We start from the raw sequence: 24407 nt of genomic DNA on the forward strand, positions 1-24407 counted from the left end.
GACGACATCCCTCAGCTTACCCAAGTGGCTGTCACGAAAAGGCTGTCACGAGACATTATATACAATTGATATACGGCAGTGGAGTATGGAAGAAACCCAGAAGAATGATCCCGAACAGATATGTCGGCCCGATGTCGGATCAATGTAAGGTCATTTTATGGTCGACGTCGGCCAAATGTCGGGTCGATGTCGGGTCAATTCTGTGTTTATGGTTGGGGTTTGGTAGAAGTCAGGTTGGTGTCGGGTAGGCTTATATTTTTCGCCGGAGACCGTGCGTTTAAAAAAAATATATCGGATGAAAATTTTGCAATGGGTAGCACGAACGTGATAGCAACCGAACGAGCTCCGGCGCCACACTGGTAGTGTAGTAGCAGTTTTACGACATACAAACAAAATTTCAAAGACAGCAGCAACGAATCGGCAGTTTGACGGACTGCTTGTTGTATGTACGAGGAAAGTTACGAATGACCATCCGAGGCTGTCATAGCCGAACGAACAAAATACATGACTAAGAACAAGCCTCACTGTGGGCTGTCGCTTATAGCTCAATCTCAAGGCTGTCGTAGGAAAAAGAAAGCGACAGCCGTTGGAATACTGTCATGAGGCGGTACTTTTGGTATGCCTGCATAGGAGTACTGAGCAGAAACCCAAAACTTGATATCTTCAAAAAAAATGTGTTTCAATACAAAATCCTAATTTTTCAACATAATTATATTTTTCCTAACAAATAGGGGAAATGACGGCTTCGGCATGCCAAACTATTTTCGGCAACCCAAATTGAAACACTATTTTCACTGGATTTTCTTACGAAAACACTTCGCACAAACGATTCTTTATGCTTTCAGCTTCAATTTGACTATATTTTTACCACTGAGAAAAAGCAATCTAGCAAGATTTTCTTGAAATGAAACACACGCACTATAAATTGTAGCTGATTTTGAGTTGCCGATAATAGAACAGCAGATTTACATGCTGTTCAAATGGAACGGTTGCCGAAGAAAAACTGGTTGCCGACAATACTCGCTCTCACTAGAGAAGATTGGAGCTTTGTAAAAGCGTTTCAAAACAGTTTTTGACAATTCTTTCGACTGAAATTGTTAGAGCAGCTGGCAGCAAAAGATTGTAAACAAACCAATACTGCATATGTGTGCGTTCCTTAGAGAAAAAGGCTATAGAAAGAAGGTCGCTGCTTAGGTTGCTGAGAATACGTAAATTCCCCTATGTTTAATTACCTTGCATTTGATATTTTGATCTTTGAATTGATTTTTTTTAAATTGATTTTTTGGACCATTGGATTCAACATGAAAATGGTCACCTTAATGACAACATAAAAAAAAATGCGGGTCTCACTCTACCAACAGACTAAGTTAATTTGTCTCTCACACTTTTTTTTTTCTCTCACGAGCTCAATCTCTCCAACATTCCATGTATTTTGACGACACATGATTTGGGATTTCCCTCTCACAGACTTTAGAATAGAGTACCTGGCACTGACAAAGTTGTTGGTACCCTAATTTATGTACCTAGATTAACATCCATCCATGAAGTACCCCCTTTTGACGTAGGACTACGTCTGTGATTTCTATATAGGGGTACACTTTGTGAAAACCAAAAAAGGAACATGTAACAAAATTATGAGAGATTTTGCACGTTAATAACTCAGCTGCTCCTAGACCAATTTCATAAATTTTGTCACCAATCGACCAGAAACATTTCTACGCATCTGTTAAATTTAAGATTTTATCATTTTTCAAAATGTCAATATTGAAAATTACACAACTGTTGCTATGATAATTAAAATTATTACCGATTGCCTGCGAAAAGCGATTTCCCTAGAACAGATTTCAAAGTTGAATTCCATCCGGTCTCACCAAACGGTGTTTATTCAATCACCGTGTGGTGAGTGATGGTGTTCTCCAGTACACAACGAAAGGCTCCCCGCAAGTAGCTAGCTGTCAAGGCTGCCTTAAACGGTGATCGAATTCAGTTCTAATCACCGTGTGTGGTGGTGTCCGGTCGTCGGCATCAGCAGCAGCAGCAGTGCTTTCGGTGCGTGGCGTTGAACATTGTTCTCCAGTACACAACTAAAGGCTGCCTGCAAGCAGCGAGCCCACATGAGCATCCATAGAAGGAGGAAGAAGCCGCACCGCTATTGATCGGAATCACTAGCTCTTCACCATTAAACAACAATAATTTATGGTGGTCCTGAAAAGAACAGTTTTGCCGTGATGTTTGAGTAATGCTGAGCGATTCGGGTGTTCAACACGGTTGAGTCTGGCGAGCTGTATGTTGTTTGAAACGAGGGTGACGCGCTTGGCATAGATGGCCCACAGCGTCTCACGACAAGCAACTGAATACGATCTGTAGCGGTGCGGCTTCGTCCTCCTTCTTTGGTGAATATCGAGGGCTTTAGAGGGCAGCTTTGATAGCTAGCTGCTTGCGGGGAGCCTTTCGTTGTTTACTGGAGAAAAATATACAACGCCACGCGCCGAAAGCACTGTCGCGGTGATTGAATAAACACCGATCGGCGAGATCGTAAGGAATTCGATTTTCAAATCTGTGTTAGGGAATGAGCGTTTCACAGGCAATCGATGATAATTTTGATCAGCATTGAAACAGATGGACATTGGTGTTCAATAGTGACCTATTGAAAATTGATAAAGCGTTCATTTTAGAATATTCGTAGACAAATTTCCAATCGAGTGGCTTATTTAGAATTAAAATCCATCCGCTATTGACAGAATTTATGAGTGGTCAAAACCTGACCACTTTTCGCAACGCGGTCGATTTTGGTTTTTTGAAATTGCACCCCAAATATGTTGCCGAAAGACGTAATCCTACGTCAAAATTGCGAAAAATCTTGTTAGGGGTGGGTCTAAGAAAGGTTCCAGACAGGTTTTGCAGTGTCAGAGGTTCTCTATTTTGTAGTCTGTGGAAGGAATTACCAGAATTACTGACTGCACTGCCCTCTGTTAGAACTAACGGAAAGACGTTTAAGCAAATGAATTATTTAGGAATTTGACAATCTTCTTATTTAAATCATTTTTCCCCTTTAAAGTAGAAAACCGTTGCTAAAAATATTAACAATCTTCCATCAAATGTTGAAGATGTGTTCACAGGAAAAAGTATTTCAAAAATATGTTGTGGAGGAAAAAAATAAACGATGTAAACTGCGGTAGTTTTTAAAAATACAATATTTTTAGAAACCCCAAAATGTATTCTTTTCGGTGCGTTAAGCTGCCCATAGAAGCATAACAGTCCCATATAGATTTTTGACAACATTGAGGTATCCATTAGAATCGATAGTGAACGACCGGCATTTTACACTGTGCACTAAAAGTTACATGTTTTGTTCAGAAATATCGTGAAAAATACCAACACTAGGGTTGTCCCATTCATAAGAGCCTACGGAGAAATATTTTTTTAACAGAAAAACTCGGCTTGCTGTTTTTTTTTCCAGATGGGACTGTTATGCTTTGATGGGTAGTAAGCTTCCCCATTAACCTTCCTAATGCATTAGAAAAAAAATGTGCAATTTTTCCAGGCCAAAGCTGACCCCAATGCACTAGGAGGTCAAACATTTGTTTTCTTAACTGAAATTCAAGCAGTGTTGGGAAAATATCAAAAAATCAAATCTCATCAATGCCCAAGATCACGCTTGATTTTCGTTGACAAAAATCAACAAGCATACAATTGCGGTTGATTTTGCAAGCTGTGATATCGCAGCTCGGAATATCAAGCTAACAAAACTCACCAATTGCAAATCTCACCAAACTGTGGTGAGATTGAGTTTAATGATTTTTGCTTTAAACCCGAACCCAACCGAAATTTCCATAACGGCTGGCAGCAGTCCCTTCGCGTCTGCCATTGGTGAAGATTAAAAAGAGATAGCAAACTATGCTTTCTCTTTCTAAGAAAATAATGTGCAATGGAATGATTTTTGAGTCGAGTCAACTCTCAGCTTGATGTTTGCACGTTGTGAATAGTCTCGCAATATCAAAGGAGCTTGTAAAATCAATATCAAGCATGATATTTTGTTCTAATATCATGCGTGAAATTGAGAGCGTATGAAAGCGGAAAAATATAATTTGATTGATGATTTTGCCAACACTGAATTCAAGGATGATTTTCAAAACGAGCTCCAGCTCTCCCACTTATCCTTGCGTCCTTTTGAAAAATCATTCTTGAATTTTGCATCCATAAAGTAGGCTGAGCATTGCCCAAGACATCAAATTGCTACGACGTCACCGCGTCATTGCATATTTGGCTCACTGTTCATAGGTGGATAAATTCGAGTTTATGTGCTCTTTAGTATGTTCCATTTCAGGAGAAATATGTCAGAAGGGTATAACTCGAAAGGTAAACAATGACTTTGATCATCGATTTCTCTTGAATGACCACACACCCACGGAATCTGACTACACCAGCTCGTAGAACAAACATTTCTCTGGCAGATGATTTAGTTAGTTTGAGTGGGTGCAGTGTTGGCAAAATCATCAATCAAATGATATTTTTCCGCTCTCATACGCTCTCAATATCACGCGTGATATTGGAACAAAACATCATGCTTGATATTGATTTTACAAGCTCCTTTGATATTGCGAGACTATTCACAACGTGCAAAAATCAGGCTGAGAGTTGACTCGACACAAAAATGATTCCATTGCACATCTTTTTCTTAGTAAGAGAAAGTATAGTTTGCTGTCTCTTTTTACTCTTCACCGATGGCAGACACGAAGGGACTGCTGCCAGCCGTTATGGAAGCTTCGGTTGCGTTCGGGTGTAAAGCAAAACTCATTAAACTCAATCTCACCACAGTTTGGTGAAATTTGCAGCTGGTGAGTTTTGTTAGCGTGATATTCCGAGCTGCGATACCACAGCTTGCAAAATCAACCTCAGTTATTTGCTTGTTGATTTTAGTCTACGAAAATCAAGCGTGATCTTGGGCATTGGTGAGATTTGATTTTTTGATATTTTCCCAACACTGAGTGGGTGTGTTGTCATTCGTAAGAAACCGACGATCCAAGTCATTGTTTACGTTTCGAGTTAGACCCTTCTGACATATTTCCCCTGATTTGGTGCATTCTCACTTTAATTTGAGAGATTGTAGTAATTCATAATCGTAGTAGGCAGACTGAGGGATGAAGAGTAGACATTGACATTGGCCCTTATTACCGCTGTCACTTCACGGTGAAGTGACAACTTATCACTCACGGTGAAGTGATTCCCATTTGATTTACACGGCAATCACTTCACCGTGAGTGACAACTAAAGCCTTAAGGGCTTAAGTGACAACTGGTCACTTCACTTCGTTTTCACCGTGAAGTGAAACCCGTAATAAGGGCCATTGTTAGGATATTCTGCAATTAAGCTTGAAAACCACAAGACATATTTCATGGGATAAAGCCATGCTGCTTCGAAGCCAAAATACCTCTGAAGAATTGGAAACTCTTGAAATTCGGGAACGTTCAAGAGGAAATACTGCTGTTGCTGCTACTGGTGAAGAGTCTGGATCGCACAAGGAGGTTGAGATCCAGTTCATGAATTGGGACAAGGAAATTCTGGAGCCGTACGAAATTTTCAATCGTCGGATGCACCGAATCAAGGTATCTTGTACTTCAACCAGCAAAACGCTTGTGGAAGTTTAAACCAGACGAAATTTCGATGATGCTGCCATTCTTTGCTGGGGAACCAAACGAAGACGTGTACCATTTTGTAGCTGTACTGGAAAGTTCAAGACGAGCGCTGTTTGTGAACGATTTTGTCATGAAGCTAGTGGTTATCAACAATATCAATGGTAAAGCCTGGTTACATTCACATCCGAATTGTATGTTGAAGAACTACAACAAAATAATAAGAAACTTGAAGGAGATTTTCGCTATACGTGTGAATACGTTCGATCTACGCATACGTTTGGATAAGTGGATCTGGTCTGGAAGAGGTGAATCTTTTGCCGAAAATTGCCAATCAAAACGGATTGTGGCCCAGAAACTGAAATTTTCTAAAAGTGAACCCGTGGAGCACATCGTTGAAGGCATTGAAGATTCAGTTTTGAAGAATCAAGCTCGAATGCAGAATTTTCGTACCGTACCGTCAAGCATTTCGTATGATTTACGGAGACGAACCAGCCCAGGGCTGAAAGTCTCCTTAATAAAGATATATATAAAAAAAAATCGTATGATAAGAAGCAACGTTTCAACTAGTTCGAAGAGACCAATCAGATGTTTTTCCTTGAGGAGAACAAACCGAGTTGATTGGTTTGTTCTCCTCAAAATATGAGGAAATGGACGATGAGGAAATCGAAAGTGTCAGGATGCCAAGGGGTAAGTCACTCAACACATGGTGCGAAAATTAGTTTCGGCACATCCATCGGCACAATCTCGTATGCATTGGATTGTTGAAAATAAAATGGGAGCACTGCTGGACAACTGTCATTGAAGTCATTCACAACATTACGTGCGGTTTGACTGTATATTCAGGAACATCATCTAATTGAATATACCAGAGGAACTCAGAGTCATATATATAAATACGACATGTGGGTTCTAGGTGTAGGCTCAAGAGAAAGAGGCAGTTAATCAGACCCCATTAGTACCCTTAATTCAAATAATGCTGCAACTCACACAAAATAAACTACAGAAGTCATATTCATCATCCTCTATAGTCGGTCTCCAAAAATGTTCCCCACCGGTTTCACCTCTTTCCGGCCGCTGATAGACCGTTGCTTTTCACATCATGAAAGGCTAGGTTTCTTGTCTGCCTTTGAGGGCATTATAAAACCCTAAACACACAGGACTTTTACTATCCTATGAAAACAAAACACCAACATTTTGCACACCGCCACTTCTCGCGTCATCCTCAATCCGATTTATCCTTGCGATTTCAAGTCAAAACATTCAAGGTGTTAGAAATACCGGGTTGCCATGGTGGGTATTTTACAAACAATCGTAGCTTGCTCTATGACCGGCACAATCGGTACACCTGCGGCACACTGACAAAAAAGATGACCCAAGATTGGTGTGCCCTTTGCAGGATGCCCGAAATGTAGTAATTCATAATCCTAGTTGGCAGACTGAGGCATTAAGAGTAGACATTTAGATTGTTAGGACATTCTGTAATAAAGCTTCAAACCCACATACAGAGATGGAAAATTTTCAAACAAGCATACTTCAGGGTGTTCACTGAACCAGGAAAATTGGGAGAACCGGAAATTTGTATGTGTCCTGTTGTCTTTTGAAATCCTAATTTATTTTGATATTTTTTTTAGGACAAGAATTTTTTTAAATGTTGTTAATGTCAAGATCTTGATGATTGCTTGAATTGACTGAAATTTGAAATGTTTTGATTTTTTCGGGATTTTAAAAAATGTCCTAATCAGAAGATCTCAAGGTATTTTTTCGAGGTTCCAGGATATGAAAATTGGAATACTTGAGGTCCTAGAATCTTGAAAAATGAATTCTATGTTCCCCATTTTTCTAAGGCTGCGTTCCATTTGATGAGTTTTCACTTAAATTTGACAGATAGAAAATTATCAAATAAACCTGCTAGAATAGCAAACTTATTTCTGACAGGCAAGAAATCAGTTTTGACAGACACGTTCTCGAAAATCGGCCAATCCACAACAGAGGGATTTTCTAACATTTTAATTTATTTTCGAAGTCTCAAATTTAAGTGAAAATTTACCAAATGGAACACAGCCTAAGTCCAAGATCTGCAATATTTTAATTTTTTTGGGATTTATAAAACTTTTTGATTCGTTTTTTTGATTTTTTTTTCAAATAAACCTGCTATTCCAGCAGACTATTTCTGACAGACAAGAAATCAATTATGACAGACACCTTCTCGAACATTGGTCGATCAACAATAAAGGAATTTTCGAACATATTAATTCATTTTCGAATAGTTAAATTTAGGTAAAAACTTACCAAATGGAACACAGCCTTATTTATGGTGAATTTTCACTTAAATTTGACAAGAGATGAACTAGCCTATGGCTAAAAATCTCTATAAAGGGTGATACGGTCAAAATTTGGTCAATATCAACTTGACGTATTTCTTTCAATTTTGCATTTAAAAAACCTGAACACCCCTCATTTTGAAGGTGTGTGTGTGTAGAATGTTGCTCCTATTTTGATTTTGGAATTCACTCTTCAGTTGTCAAAATGCCGTCCAAGCAAGAAGAGCAGCGTATCAAAATTTTGCTCGCGCATCGCGAAAATCCGAGCTACTCGCACGCAAAGTTGGCAAAATCGCTAAAAGTTGCCAAATCAACCGTTACAAATGTAATTAAAGTGTTTGGGGAACGTTTGTCGACAGCCAGGAAGTCTGGATCGGGGGGAAATCGAAAACCGGAAGCCGCTGAGACGACAAAGAGAGTTGCCGGTAGTTTCAAGCGAAACCCTAACCTCTCTCTCCGAGATGCCGCAAATAAGCTGGGTGTATCGTCTACAACCGTGCATCGAGCCAAAAAACGAGCCGGACTATCGACTTACAAGAAGGTAGTGACTCCAAATCGCGATGATAAACAAAATACGACGGCCAAAGCGCGATCCCGGAGGCTGTACACGACGATGCTGACGAAGTTTGACTGCGTGGTAATGGACGACGAAACCTACGTCAAAGCCGACTACAAGCAGCTTCCGGGACAGGAGTTTTATACGGCAAAAGGAAGGGGAAAGGTAGCAGATGTTTTCAAGCACATGAAACTGTCAAAGTTCGCAAAGAAATATCTGGTTTGGCAAGCCATCTGTACCTGTGGCTTGAAAAGCAGCATTTTCATAGCTTCCGGGACTGTCAACCAAGAAATTTACGTGAAAGAGTGTTTGAATAAACGTCTGCTGCCTTTCCTGAAGAAACACGGTTGTTCCGTACTGTTTTGGCCGGATATGGCATCTTGCCATTACGGTAAAAAGGCCATGGAGTGGTACGCCGCCAACAACGTGCAGGTGGTTCCCAAGGACAAGAACCCTCCCAACACGCCAGAGCTCCGCCCAATTGAGAAATACTGGGCTATTGTCAAGCGGAACCTAAAGAAGACCAAAAAAAAACTGCTAAGGGCGAGCAGCAGTTCAAGGCAAACTGGCTTTCTGCAGCGAAGAAGGTGGACAAGGTGGCTGTACAAAATCTGATGGCAGGGGTCAAGCGTAAGGCCCGGCAATTCGGATTTGGAAAAGCGGAAGCCTAACTGAATATTTTTCCTGAATTTTATACTAATTGAACTTGAAAAAGAAATTTAATTTGATTTTTTAAATAAACGATTTCACCGATTTACACGCGTTTTCCCTTGACCAAATTTTGACCGTATCACCCTTTAATAAAGAAAAAAAAAAAAAAAACTTAAATTTGACACTTAAATATAAATTAAAATGTTAGAAAGCCCACTGTTGTTGATCGGCCGATTTTCAAGAAGGGCTTTGTCAAAAATACTTCCTTGTGCCTGGTGGAGTAGCAGAATTATTTGAAAATTTTCCATCCGTCAAATTTAAGTGAAAAAACACACAAAATGGAACACAGCCTCAGCCTTGAAGTAATGGTTAACAATTGTTTGTTTTGAAATTTTATGATTGTAATAGAGATTGAAACGAAACATCAAACCAGTGCCAACATTTCAAAGGGGCGTAATAGTCCATTTTATGAAATGACAGGAGCTGGTTTGCCTGCCAGAATTTGATGATATTGATATTGCTTCTCACAGCCGTTAGGTAACCGCCTCCTGTCAAAGTTCATTCATGAGTTGAACCAGAAACGTTTCATAAAATGCTCTATTGCTTTTGTAAACAATTACTTTAGCCGTCAATTTTCCGCGAATGAAATCTTACCTCTCCAAAATAACAATGCTAGCTGGTAGAGGAAACATTCCTCTACCTGCTGGTGTCATTATTTTTCATGAGTGAGCTTTTATTCGCGAGAAATCGACGGCTAAAGCCATTGTTTACAAATGCAATTACGCCCCTTTGAAATGTTGGCACTGAAACATTGATATTTTCACTCAGTTGACGAATCACATCCCGTCCATCCATACAGCCAAGACACGTGACGTGACGACGACGTCTTCTTTGTCCGCTCCGTTCGCTGAAGGCGAATGTGCGATAAAAACACAAACAGTGCAAATGTAACGGCAAATATCACCACCTCCTACCGTCCTGCGTTTTCAATCCACTTCAAAGACAAGGAATCACAACTCCCGGCCACTTGTGAGACTGATACACTTGCCTAGTCTACTTTCTGACTAATGTTTATGTAGCTGTATGGGTTGACTGTAATGAATCTCATTATTGTCGTCTTTCTTTCGTGTTATTGCCATTTTTTTTCCATAATAAGCACCTCTGCCAGCTGTTCGATTCAGCTGGCTGGACATTGCCTGGTGCCTGGTGCCACAGACAAATGAACGTTACCTATAGATTCAGAGTTTGAGGTTCTGAAGGCTGTGCTCCATTTGGTGAATTTTCGCTTAAATGTGAAAGATGGATTTTTTTCAAATAAACCTGCTATTTCAGCACACGGCCAATGAGATCAACCCAAATTTTAGTTCAGTTTACTCATAATCGCAAAAAGTGCAGGAACTCAGCGATTGGCTTTATGTTTTCCTGTGGAAAAACTGAAAAAATCTGCAGTTCCTGCACTTTTTGCAACTTATGAGTAAACTGAACTCGAATTTGGGTTAATCTCATTGGCCGTGTAGACTTATTTCTGAGCAGTAAATTTTGACAAACATCTTAATTTATTATCGAAGTGTCAAATTTAAGTGAAAATTTACCAAATAGAACACACCCACCAGAGCTTGGTTGGTTGAATTTAGAGGAAAGGAGGTGGTTAATTTCCTTCATTACCAAAACCCATTAGCCATTCGTCATTTGTCACATTATCAGGTGGCAGTTTGACCGTGCCGGTCGATAAATTGCAGTCTGATTGATGTCTGACTACGGCCCACACTAATCCAATCGATCAGGCAGTGGCTGGTAATGACCGCTAGTAGTAGCTAGGCTCTTCTGCAGTATTGGTCATAACATATGTAACTATGGATGGCATTGCATATGTCATCCACGGTGCCGCACTCTTTGGTCTGATTGAAAACTACTTAACCATTCTCGAGGACTGCCAACAAATTCACCGTGGCCAGTCTTCTGCAGAGTCGTCTCGCCCCATAGAGTCACAAGCGGAACAGAGATTGGAGAAGCAGTAGTCTTCTTCTTCTTCTTCTTCTTCTCAGCTTTAGTGGAAAGTCCACTACTGACGAACTGCACTGCCATGTTATAGAAGTAGTATTCGCTAAACGGTAAAATATGCAGGAAAACAAATTGATTAGCGCCAGCTGGGTGGTATAAGTATAGGTATACTATACGGAACTAGTGTGCGGAATACAAACTTCGGTGGGGAATTCGTAGGGTAAGATGGGAATCCCTTTTTCGGACTTAGTAAAATTATTGCGATGGTAATTCCTGGCATGTTTTGTTTCTGCACTGCAACAAATCATCGCGGTATTTCCACGCGTTATTTCAGTAGACTAACATGAAAAATCCTACTCGGATAGAAATCCCCTTATACCTTTTGGTAAATTTCTTTAAATAACTAATAAGCAGACGCCTTCCAAAAAAGTTATTGAAGATCATGTGTCAAATAATGAAATGTATAAACACATACCGTTTATGCATTCGTACAGGATCTATGTCTTATGAAATGTAAAAGGTTGATATGTTGGCAAAAATTTCACTTTTCTTTTCAATAAAGTAATGTTCGCTTCACCCCACGTTCCTCTAGCCGTTGTTTGTCGTTATGAAATTGGCAAACTCGCTCCTCCTAGCGTCATAATAGCATGACTTGTTTACTGGTTCATTCGTCGTTCACTCGTTGCACGAAACACTACTCTGCGATAGGTACCCACCCTACTCTTACATGATTCGCATAGCCTTACAATTATGGAAACTTCCATTAATCCGTTCGCTTTTGTCTCTTTTCCAGATGTCATCACGGTACGATTTGAACGTTCCGGTACCGGGAATTTCTCCGATCGCCGCACTATCCCGAGACCAGAGACGGCCCACTTCGGACGAGGAAATGGTGAACGTTGTCGATCCGGACTTCACCATTCGCAAGCGACGCGTTTGGTCACCCGAAGAGGACGACTCACTGGCCTCGGAGGACATGGACCTGTTGGACGACGATGACGACGAGCTGGAGGAGGAAGAAGACGACGGTGTCGGTTGTCCGCTTCCGTCCACTCCAGAAGATACCCAGCTGCTGGAAGCGGAAATGACCGAAGTCCTCAAGGCTGGTGTCCTTTCGGACGAAATCGATCTGGGGGCATTGGCTCACAATGCGGCCGAACAAGCCGAAGAATTTGTCCGCAAGGTTTGGGAAGCCTCGTGGAAGGTGTGCCACTTCAAGCACCTTCCCGCCTGGCTGCAGGATAACGATTTCCTACACAAAGGCCACCGGCCACCGTTGCCATCGTTCAGTGCTTGCTTCAAATCGATCTTTCGAATTCACACCGAAACTGGCAATATTTGGACGCATCTACTGGGGTGCGTGATGTTCATCGGCGTTGCGACATACTTCCTGACGCGGCCATCGTTCGAAATTCAGCTACAGGAGAAATTGATCTTCCTGTCGTTCTTCATCGGTGCAATTGTGTGCTTAGGATGTTCGTTTGTTTTCCACACGCTATGCTGCCATTCGGAGATGGTGGGAAAACTTTTCTCGAAGTGAGTACTTGCGTTGGAATGATTGAATGTTACTGAAACGGGATTCCGTCTTACCCTTCCAGACTCGACTACTGTGGTATTGCACTGCTCATCATGGGCTCGTTCGTCCCATGGCTGTACTATGGCTTCTACTGTCACTACAAACACAAGATGATCTACTTGACGGTCGTAATTGTGCTGGGCATCACCTCGATCATCACTTCCCTGTGGGATAAGTTTTCCCAGCCGAATCTGAGACCATTGCGCGCAGGTGAGTCGAAAGGTCCGCCGTTGAGGCATAATGGTCGTTTGGCATAATTATATCAAAATCTCTTCCCGATGCAAAAATAACATTCATCATGGTAGGGAAGAACGCTACTTTGTCGTAATCGCCCATTTCCGTTCTATCGATCAGAAATCATCAATAATGTAAATGATTTCACCGTGCACAAATCAATAATACGTTTGTTCCGATCCGTTAGTTCATAAGCCACAACATGAAGCCTATTACAGCGCATTGTATGAATATTTACGCTCATTGTTCTCAAAACAAAAGAAGCGCTCCTAGCGAATCCACTTTTTCTACCATCATCCGTAGGACGAAGAAAATCTAATGGCGTTTCAATGCGTTAGAATGGAATTGAACTACGAGTTTCAATTCCATCCTAACGCATTGAAACAAATTTAGAATCAAGAAGCAGTGTTAAACGCTGACCAGACTGGAGAGTTATAACATGTTATAACGGTTGTCAAATAATTGAAACACAGAAACCACCATCAAGATAGCGCTATAACATGTTATAACTCTGTAGTCTGAACGTAGCATTAGATTTTTAATAATATCTCAACATTGTTATCTAAATTTTTTGTTGATGTTAAGGGGATTAACATCAAGATACTTAAAAAAAATCCGGAACCCTGAAGTTGAAACATGACTGTCATGTTAAGGGGTTAGATTTGGGAAACTGAATACAAGTTCTGGGACCTTGTTTAAGTTTCAGGGCCTTGATGTTAAGGGGTTTAATTTCAGGAAATTTCATTAAAGCTCAGGGCACATTGTCAAAGATTAATGGACTATACATAGTTCAGGGACTTCCATAGAAGTTCAGGAAATTTTAGTAAAACATAACGGGAACTGTGCAGAAAATCAACAATTCTAGGAATTTCGTAGATGTCCAGCGAACTTCATAGTAGTTCAGCAAACTTTGTAGAAGTTTAACGAATTACGTAGGAATTCGATGAACTTCGTTAAACTTCATAGAAGTAGAAGAATTTTTAAACTTCTGGGAACTACGAACTTTACAAAGTAGAAGTTCAACAAACTTTGTAGAGGCTCAGGGAACTACGTAGACGATCATGGACTATCGTTAAATTCTCTAGAACTTCAGGGCTTATTAGTTTATCGATCTTCGTAGCAGAATTTCTCGTCGGTGCCGGATATAAATGGTTGCAACAACAACGCGATCGTATATTGTATGATGTGATATGAGGGACTCGGTGGCTATAGAGCGACCGTTTTTGCTTACTGAGTAGGACATCATGATTATAATCTTAGTTATCTTACAAAAACTTAGTCTCACGTGGTGCGTCGTAATATCAGGAGCTAGTTTCACTAGTAACGTGGGTTCAATCCTTACCTATTTCGCGTTATAAGATCGTTAGGACATCAATTCAGCTTATCGTTTACCAAAACGAATCCTGCTGCAAACCCAACCATTTTATCCAACATCCCAGTGATTTTTCGTGGAAGTGCCGAGGATTCCTCGGCTTCCAACATAGCGGGTATCACGTCAACACATTCCTACCCATTCCTTTTTGACCTGCGTTCGGGCGCGGCTGGCGCTGGTATTGCCTGCTTTGAGGTCACCAGCTTTTACACATTGAAGATCAATGCTAGTCCCAAGCATCGTCTATTGGTTCGCTGTGTAATTACAGCTGATCGGGCAATGACGGAGTAGCAACCGTGGGCGGTCAATCATGCTCATGTTAATGTTGCTCATGCGTAGCAGTTTATTAGATAATTTGAGCTTTCTGGAAGTTTTAGCAACTTGGTTTTGGAAAGATTTTCAGCAAAATTCAAATGAATGGTTTGGGGTCTTCCCGGAAGTTTTAAGCAAATCATGAATATACTGAGATTTTGGTTGAATAATGTGAGCTTTGAGGAGGAAGAAGTTCAGTGAACTTTAACAAATTGAATTTGTTTGTAGAAGTTGATGGCATTAACATTTTTTTTTTGGAACATTTGATGAGTTATAGGAAATTCTAAAATTATAGCTATCTTGCTAGAAATGCAGTAGTTAGTTTGCATTAGCTATGACAAAATCTTAGACGTTGTTAGACGATGATATAAATTCCCACGAGTTCGTTTTAGTTCATAGAACAGAGTGTTAATTCAAGAAACTTTTTTAGAGTACAAAAATTTTAGAAAACTTCATAGGATTTTAAAAAGCTTCGTAGGATTTCAGAAAGCTTCGTAGAATTTTCTAAAGTTTCGTAGAACTTTAGAAACTTCGTAGAATTTTAGAAAACTTCGTAGAATTTTAGAAAGCTTTTCGTAGAATTTTAGAAAATTTAGCAGAATTCCAGAAAACTTCGTAGAATTTTATAAAGCTTTGTTGAATTTTTAAAAAAATCTTAGAATTAAGAAAGCTTCGTAGAATTTTAGAATGTTTCGTAGAGTTTGAGAAAGCTTCGTAGAATTTTAGAAATTTTCGTATTTTAGGAAGCTTTGTAGAATTTTAGAAAGCTTCCTAGAATTTAAGAAAATTTCGTAAAATTTTAAAAAGCTTCGTAGGATTTTAGAAAGCTTCGTAGAATTTGAGAAAGTTTCGTAGAATTTTAGAAAGCTTCGTAGAACTTCAGAAAACTCCGTAGAATTTTAGAAAGCTTCGTAGAATTTTAGAAAACTTCGTTGAATTTTAGAAAGCTTCATATAATTTTAGAAAGCTGTCTAGAATTTAAAAAATCTTTGTAGAATTTTATAAAGCTTCGTAGAATTTGAGAATGCTTCATGGAATTTAAGAAAGCTTTGTTGAATTTAAAAAAATCGTAGAATTTAGAAAGCTTCGTAGAATTTTAGAAAGTTTCATTGAACTTAAGAAAGCTTCGTAAAATTTTAGAAAGCTTCGTAGAATTTTAGAAAGCTTCGTAGAAATTTAGAAAGCTTCGTAAAATATTAGAAAGCTTTGTTGAATTTAAAAAAAAAATCGTAGAATTAAGAAAGATTCGTAGAATTTTAGAAATCTTCGTATTGTAGGAAGCTTCGTAGAATTTTAGAAAGCTTCATAGAATTTTAGACAGCTTCGTTGAATTTTAGAAAACGTTGTAGAATTTTAGAAAGCTTCGTAGAATTTTAGAAATCTTCGTATTTTAGGAAGCTTTGTAGAATTTTAGAAAGCTTCTTAGAATTTTAGAAAACTTCGTAGAATTTAGAAAGCTTTGTAAAATTTTAGAAAGCTTCGTAGGATTTTAGAAAGCTTCGTAGAATTTTAGAAATCTTCGTAGAATAAAAAAAAAAACTTTGATGAATTTTAGAAAGCTTCGTAGAATTTGAGAAAGCTTCGTAGAATTTTAGAAAGTTTCGTAGAATTTTAGAAAACTTCGTTGAATTTTAGAAAGCTTCATAGAATTTTAGAAAGCTTTCTAGAATTTAAAACATCTTTTTAGAATTTTAAAAAGCTTCCTAGATTTTGAGAAAGCTTCATGGAATTTTAGAAACCTTCATAAGATTTAAAAAGCTTCGTAGAATTTTTGAAAGCTTCGAAGAATTTTAGAAAGTCTTGTTGAACGTTAGAAAGCTTCGTGGAATTTTAAAAAGCTTCGTAGAGTTTTTGAAAGCTTCGTTACATTTTAGAAATCTTCGTAGAATTTTAGAAAGCTTCGTAGAATTTTACAAAAACTTCATAAGATTTTAAAAAGCTTCGTAGAATTTTAGAAAGCTTCGTAGAATTTTAGAAAGTTTCGTAGAACTTTATAAAGCTACGTAAAATTTTAGAAAGTTTTATAGAATTTTAAAAAAATCGTAGAGTTTTAGATAGCTTTGTAGTATTTTAGAAAGCTTCGTAGAATTTTAGAAAGTATCGTTGAACTTTAGAAAGCTTCGTAAAATTTTAGAAAACTTCGAAAAATTTTAGAAAGCTTTGTTGAATTTTAAAAAATTCGTAGAATTTAGAAAGCTTCGTAGAATTTTAGAAAGCTTCATAGAATTTTAGAAAACTTCATAGAATTTTAGAAAGTTTCGTAGAATTTTAGAAAGCTTCGTAGAATTTTAGAAATCTTCGTATTTTAGGAACCTTTGTAGAATTTCAGAAAGCTTCGTAGAATTTTAGAAACTTTCGTAAATTTTTTGAAAGCTTTGAAGGATTTTAGAAAGCTTCGTAGAATTTTAGAAAGCTTCGTAGGACTTTAGAGAGCTTTGTTGAATTCTAGAAGCTTCGTAGAACTTAAGAAACCTTCGTAGAATTTTAGAAAGCTTCGTAGAATTTTAGAAAGCTTCGTAGAATTTTAGAAAGCTTCGTAAAATATTAGAAAGCTTTGTTGAATTTAAAAAAAAAATCGTAGAATTAAGAAAGCTTTGTAGAATTTTAGAAATCTTCGTATTGTAGGAAGCTTCGTAGAATTTTAGAAAGCTTCACAGAATTTTAGAAAGCTTCGTTGAATTTTAGAAAGCGTTGTAGAATTTTAGAAAGCTTTGTAGAATTTTAGAAATCCTCGTATTTTAGGAAGCTTTGTAGAATTTTAGAAAGCTTCTTAGAATTTTAGAAAACTTCGTAGAATTTAGAAAGCTTTGTAAAATTTTAGTAAGCTTCGTAGGATTTTAGAAAGCTTCGTAGAATTTTAGAAAGTTTCGTAGAATTTTAGAAAACTTCGTTGAATTTTAGAAAGCTTCATAGAATTTTAGAAAGCTTTCTAGAATTTAAAACATCTTTGTAGAATTTTAAAAGCTTCGTAGAATTTGAGAAAGCTTCATGGAATTTTAGAAACCTTAATAAGATTTTAAAAAGCTTCGTAGAATTTTAGAATGCTGCATAGAATTTAAGAAAGCTTCGTTGATTTGAAAAAAAAAATCGTAGAATTTAGAAAGCTTTGTAGAATTTTAGAAAGTATCGTTGAACTTTAGAAAGCTTGGTAAAATTTTAGAAAACTTCTTAGAATTTTAGGAAGCTTCGTAGAATTTTAGAAAGCTCTGTCGAATTTAAAAAAAAAAATCGTTGTAAAATTTTAGAAAGTTTCGTAGAATTTGAAAAAGCTTCATGGAATTTTAGAAATCCTCATAAGATTTAAAAAAAACTTCGTTGAATTTTTAAAAGCTTCGTAGAATTTTAGAAAGTTTCGTTGAACGTTAGAATTCGTAGAATTTTGGAAAGTTTCGTTTGTAACATGTGTATCGCACATGTTAGAAAACCCACTTTATTTCCAATAAGTCAGCAACCCATCGAGCCGATGGCCGTTGCATTTGCATAAGCACTTTCCCATGAAAGTGTCGTTTTACCGGGTCAATAATTTATGACTGTACCCGATTGTTTCCAAGCTACACGTCGCGCGGCAGTGCCGACTGTGTGGGCTCTCTTTTGCTCTCTCTCTCTCTCTCTCAATCAGTGCATCGATCACTGATTGGTAGTTTCGTAGAATTTCAGAAAGCTTCGTAGAATATTCGAAAGCTTCGTAGAGTTTTAGAAGCTTCTTAGAACTTTAGAGAGCTTCGTAGAATTTTAGGAAGCTGCATTGAATTTTAAAAAATTTCGTAGTATTTTAGAAAGTTTCGTATAATTTTATAAACTTCGTAGAAGTTTAGAGAGGTTCGTAAAATTTTAGAAAGCTTCGTAGGATTTTAGAAACCTTTATAGAATTTGAGAAAGCTTCGTAGAATTTAGAAATCATCGTAGAGTTAAAAAAAAATCTTTGTAGAATTTTAGAAAGCTTTGTAGAATTTGAGAAAGCTTCGTATAATTTTAGAAAGTTTCGTAGAATTTTAGAAAGCTTTCTAGAATTTAAAAAATCTTTGTAGAATTTTAAAAAGCTTCGTAGAATTTGAGAAAGCTTCATGGAATTTTAGAAACCTTCATAAGATTTTAAAAAGCTTCGTAGAATTTTAGAAAGCTTCATAGAATTTAAGAAAGCTTTGTTGATTTAAAAAAAATTCGTAGAATTTTGAAAGCTTCGTAGAATTTTTGAAAGTATCGTTGAACTTTAGAAAGCTTGGTAAAATTTTAGAAAACTTCGTAGAATTTTAGAAAGCGTCGTAGAATTTTAGAAATCTTCGTAGAATTTTAGGAAGCTTCGTAGATTTTTAGAAGTTTCTTAGAACTTTAGAGAGCTTCGTAGAATTGTAGGAAGCTGCATTGAATTTTAGGAAATTTCGTAGTATTTTAGAAAGTTTCGTAGAATTTGATAAGCTTCGTAGAAGTTTAGAGAGCTTCGTAGAATTTTAGAAAGCTTCTTAGAACTTTAGAAAACTTCGTAGAATTTTAGAAAGTTTGGTAGAAGTTTAGAAAACTTCGTAGAATTTTAGAAAGCTTCGTAGAATTTTAGAAAGCTTTGTAGAATTTTAGAAAGCTTTGTAGAATTAAAAAAAAATCCTAGAATATTATAGAGCTTCGTAGAGTTTTTGAAAGCTTCGTAGAATTGTAGAAAGTTTGGTAGAAGTTTAGAAAGCTTCGTGAAATTTTATAAATCTTCGTAGAATTTTAGAAAGCTACCTAAAATTTTAGAAAGCTTCCTAGAATTTTAGAAAACTTCATAAGATTTAAAAAGATTCGTAGAATTTTAGAAAGATTCGTAGAATTTTAGAATGTTTCGTAGAATTTTAAAAAGCTTCGTTGAACATTAGAAAACTTCGTAGAATTTTAGAATGCTTCGTAAAACCAGCGTAGAACTCTATAAATCTTCGTAGAACTTTAGAAAACTTAGTAGAATTATAGAAACTTTCGTAGAATTTTAGAAAACTTCGTAGAATTTCAGAATGCTTCTAAGAAGGAACAAGAAAAATTTTATTTTTTTAAGTTATGAAGGGAAAGAAACATTCGGCGCTGCGTCAAAAAGCGCATCGTAAACGTATACACCCTCGTAAATGCGTAAACTTCCATTACACTCCAATGGACACTGATATTTTAAGATACTGTATATGTTTACGATGCGCATAGTGAATTCCCCTAATATATAAAATGATATGAACAATTTAACCAGCCCAAAATTAAATGGATACCTAAAATTGCCTTTGCTATAATTGCCACTGCTATAGGATTTATAACATTTGTTTACAAGTTTCATAAACCTGCAAAACTGTATGAACACTCTTTGAATAGTGGGAGAAAATTCATAACACTTCAAGTCTATTGTGGTCAAAAATGTAAATAATTTATCGTACAATAAAATGTGTAGAGCATGAGCATGATTGACCGCCTGATCAGCTGTAATTACACAGATAACTAATAGACGATGTTTGGGACTGGCAATCATGCTCAATGTGTAAAAGCTGGTGATCTCAAACTAGGCAATTTAGCATAATGGTCCTGCTTGGGTGGATTTTTGCTTTGATTGCTTGGAGTAGCACTTTTATGATTAAATAATGATTCAAAGAAACGTAGACAAGGATTGCCAAGGATAGGGGAAATGGGTGAATTTCTGTCCCTAGCGTTGAGTTCGGAAACAGTCAGAAAATAACTTCAAAGCAGGGTTGAAAAAGTTCACGATATTTCACGAAGTTCAAAAAGGTTGACAGTTAGGGGGTGACTCCTAAACCATTCGCCCGCCCGGGTGTCACCGAGTCACGCTACAAGTTGTAAGTTGTAATAATTATTGGCGCTTTGTCACTGTTCCTATTTCACGCAGCCAATGAAATTAAAATTCAATAATTGCAATTTGATACTCAACTAACCGTCTGACACTTTCTATTCTATTAAACCGCATTGAAATTGTATCGTTTCCATTGTGTTATGTCAAACGACTAAATGCCAAACGGAGTAATCCCCGGTTTAACACTGGGCACTGACTTGATAATGATGTGATGCTTTTTTGCAGGTGTCTTCATGAGCTTCGGTCTATCCGGCATCATCCCGGCCATTCACTACGTCCTGATGGAGGGTTGGTTCAGCAAAAACTCCCAGGCCAGTCTCGGTTGGTTGATCCTGATGGGCTTGCTGTACATTCTGGGAGCCCTGTTCTACGCCCTGCGAGTGCCCGAACGATGGTTCCCCGGAAAGTGCGACATTTGGGTAAGTGTTTGACGAAAATCAAGAAAAGAAAATGCATCTAATTATTAACTTATGCACTGGTGTTGTTCGTGTACAGTTCCAATCGCATCAGATTTTCCACGTGCTCGTGCTGGTGGCCGCCTTCGTGCACTACCACGGAATCAGCGAGATGGCCATGTACCGGGTTACGGTCGGCGAGTGCGACATCCCACACCAACATCCGGCGATCAGTTTTTGAGGCTCTTCCTACGTCTAAACGCTCTAGATGAATGCAAAAGCCTGATTTCGGTTTTCCCATTCTTTCTTTGCTGTGTTGAACTTGTTGTCAAATCTAATACCTTATATAGAAATATGTACTCTTGGATTAATTTATGTTTAGCCCCGTTTTTGTTGAAGTAGATACAGGAAATCTTGCAGCAGAGATGATTTTTCTTTAAATTTGTTTAATATTTTTCTTGTTTTCTAGAATGTACACAAACTAATATATGTTATACGAACCCTAGTATCAACCAAGTCATTAAACTTTCATCTTCTCTAAACAAAACAACAACACTACTTAAACGGAGTGCTACTTGCTTCACCGGAATGGACACAGTCGCAGTGCGAAGCGTTGCCACTCCGTTCGAGAAGTCGCGACGCATACAAACACCCATATTCTCGTTTACGATCGAACCGCATTTTGCAAACAAAACAAAAAATGTGTTTTTATAGGAAAAATACGTTTCCGACCGTAAGCGAGGATAATGGTGAATGCTTTTTCGTAGTATTTTTCCTAATAAAACGAAACTATTTTTCATTACGAAATAAGTCAATAAGATATGAGAAGAAGAAGAAGAAAAAGATAGAATCACTTTAAAAATACAATTGTTTGTGCAAGCAGAAAACACGTACACATATATAAACATAGGACAGAGGTAAGTTAATTGAATAAATGACAACAAAAGATTGCTAAATATGGCGGTAAAAGTGAAAAAATGAAACATATAAAAAGCATAGAACATATACGTGAGAACAAGAAACAAAAACAAAAACTCTTGTGACGCATAATTTATTCATGATACATACTGCTGATTCATCGTAGCAGAAAATAATACAAAACAATAAAAAAGGTGTATGTGCTATGGAATACGAAACAACTGATGGACATTCTCAATGTGTACATATTCGAAATTTTCCTGGCTAAACATTTCGCTTACTCCGGACTCCGAAGCATTAGTACAAGCAGCATCCACTTAAACATGTACAAAGGACTCAACAAATGACGCACGGCCAATCAGAATAACTCGGAGAGGCACTTCTACCATAGAGGTAACTCTAAGACCAGAAGGCCCCGAAGAAACGTGCTCAACTTTTTGGCTCAGCTCTGGTACTATCTTCGGTCCCAAGCTAATCGATGCACCCCTCGAAACATGGGAAAATCAACGAACCCCACGACCATCCACATTCAAGAATATTCATTCGTTTTATTTGTTAACATGACTACATGGACAGCAACTCGATGACTAAAAAGGAGCTCATCTGCCGTTTTTGCTTACTGAGCAGAAGACCGTCGGTTCAATCCCAAGCTGCTTCGCGTTATATGATCGTTAGGACATCAATTTAGCTTATCGTTTACCAAAACTAACCTTGCTGCAAACCCAACTCTCTTACCCAACATCCCTGTGATTCCTCGTGGAACTGCAGAGGACTCCTCGGCTTCCATCAAAGCGAGTTTCACGTCAATACATTCCTACCCATTCCTTTCTTGACCTGCGTTCAGGCGCGGCTGGCGCTGGTATTGCCTAATTTGGAATCACCAGTTTTTACACATTGATGATGATTGCTAGTCCCATCGTCTATTGGTTCTCTGTGTAATTACAGGTAGTCTGGCAATAACAGAGTAGCAACCGTGGGTGGTCAATCATGCTCATGCACATGGCCGTGTGAAGAATATCTAAGGATCCACAGAACTATGAAAAAAAAGCGATTTTTTCAAGAGTGAGCCAAAGATGGGTCCACTTTATTATAAAAAGTAGGCTTGAACGATCTTGAATAATGTTAGGCTGCAGGTCTGATATCGACATCCTGGCACGGAACTTTGATATGATGGTGGAAACGTACATCAGACTGAAGGCTGAAGCCATGTGCGAATTGGACTTGCCATCAACGCATCGAAGACGACATATATGAGAGGAAGAGGTTCTAGGGAAGACGATGTTAGCCTCCCACACCGAGTTCAGATTGACGGTGACAAAATCGAGATGGTCGACGAGTTCGTGTATTTGGGCTCACCGGTGACCGCCGATAATGATATCAGCAGAGAAATTCAAAGACGCTTTGTGGCAGAGAATAATGCCTACTTTGGACTCTGGAGAACGCTTGGGTCGAATAAAATTCGCCGCCGCACGAAGCTGACTATCTAAAAGACGCTGATTAGACCGGTGGTCCTCTACGGCCACGAGACCTTAAATATGCTCGTGGAGGACCAACTTGGTGTATTCGAACGGAAGGTGTTGCGTACAATCTACGGTGGAGTGCAGATAGAAGACGGAACGTGGAGGAGGCGTATGGGAGAACCACAGTAAGAACAACCGGTGGAAACTAACGATTTTAAATTGGCTCACTACTTGACTAGCCTATTGGTCCCAAGCAAATCGATTAACGTATCCCATTCTAGTTCAAATTCTAGTTGTTTTGATTCGCTATGAAAGTTTGACAGATAGAATGAGGGGTTAGTGGATTTTCCTATGTTTCGAGGGGTGAATCGATTAGCTTGGGACCGAAGATAGTACCAGAGCAAAAAGTTGAGCACGTTTCTTAGGGACCTTCTCGTCTTAGAGTTACCTCTATGGTAAGTATATCGAACCCGATGAAAATGGTTCTTGATAGCGACCCGACTGGACCAAGACGAAAAGGCGCGCAACGGGCATCAACCAGGTGGAATGCAACTAGGGACTTGTAGCTATGGATCGAGGGGAATGGAGGCGACTGCTTCGTACAGCACAGGACTTCCCGTCCTTAGCCTGGATTTAGAAGTAGCAATACGTTTCTAAAGTTATCTTCCTCAAATAAACCAATCAAGCTCTGTAATTCTTCCCTCATACATGTTTCTCTGTTGAATTTAATCAAAACCGTCTATGACTATTTACGCTAACTACCGGCTTACTGTCTTGGCTCTGGGTCATAGGTTTTTGTATAGATATAAGCGAATTGAGAAATAAAGACTCACTCTTGACTTTAGTTTTAGAACGTGTACCTCGTGTCAGTCGTTCCGAAAATACCGGTGGGCAAACCACCATTCCGGCTTCGGTTTTGGGTCCTGTCTGTAATATACTCAGTTTGCAGTGAATTTGATTTAATGTGTAGGAATCCTACCCCTCTTATCATCAACGCTAGCTGACAAGTTTCGATAAGAGTTGTCTAAGAAGAAAACAAAGAAGAAGATACTTTTCGTGTACGAGGTTTACTGATACCAAGAGGAAATAAATGAGCTCTCTTCTGTTGCTACTGTTTATTAAAAAGAAGGATATTACAGTGGCGACGAGGATGGGATAAA

General features: G+C 38.3%; 2 protein-coding genes across 2 annotated transcripts in view; both read left to right on the forward strand.

Annotated features, from left to right (window-relative positions):
• Positions 1–21862, forward strand: part of AdipoR (adiponectin receptor) — a 47480-nt gene extending 25618 nt beyond the window's left edge. The window contains exons 2-5 of the mRNA XM_065218230.1: positions 11959–12701; positions 12764–12951; positions 20700–20893; positions 20970–21862. Of these exons, the coding sequence (XP_065074302.1) occupies positions 11959–12701; positions 12764–12951; positions 20700–20893; positions 20970–21110 (1266 nt within the window). The 3' untranslated portion in view covers positions 21111–21862. The remainder of the gene's footprint in view (positions 1–11958; positions 12702–12763; positions 12952–20699; positions 20894–20969) is intronic.
• LOC135698325 (tRNA-specific adenosine deaminase 2) overlaps positions 1–24407 on the forward strand; it is a 151409-nt gene that overhangs the window by 53467 nt on the left and 73535 nt on the right. The gene's annotated exons all lie outside the window — the stretch shown is intronic.

The sequence above is a fragment of the Ochlerotatus camptorhynchus genome, unplaced genomic scaffold (genome assembly GCF_037179485.1).
Source record: "Ochlerotatus camptorhynchus isolate MF236.1 unplaced genomic scaffold, CSIRO-AGI_Acam_v1.1 ptg000084l, whole genome shotgun sequence".
In the NCBI taxonomy this organism is placed as follows: domain Eukaryota; kingdom Metazoa; phylum Arthropoda; class Insecta; order Diptera; family Culicidae; genus Ochlerotatus; species Ochlerotatus camptorhynchus.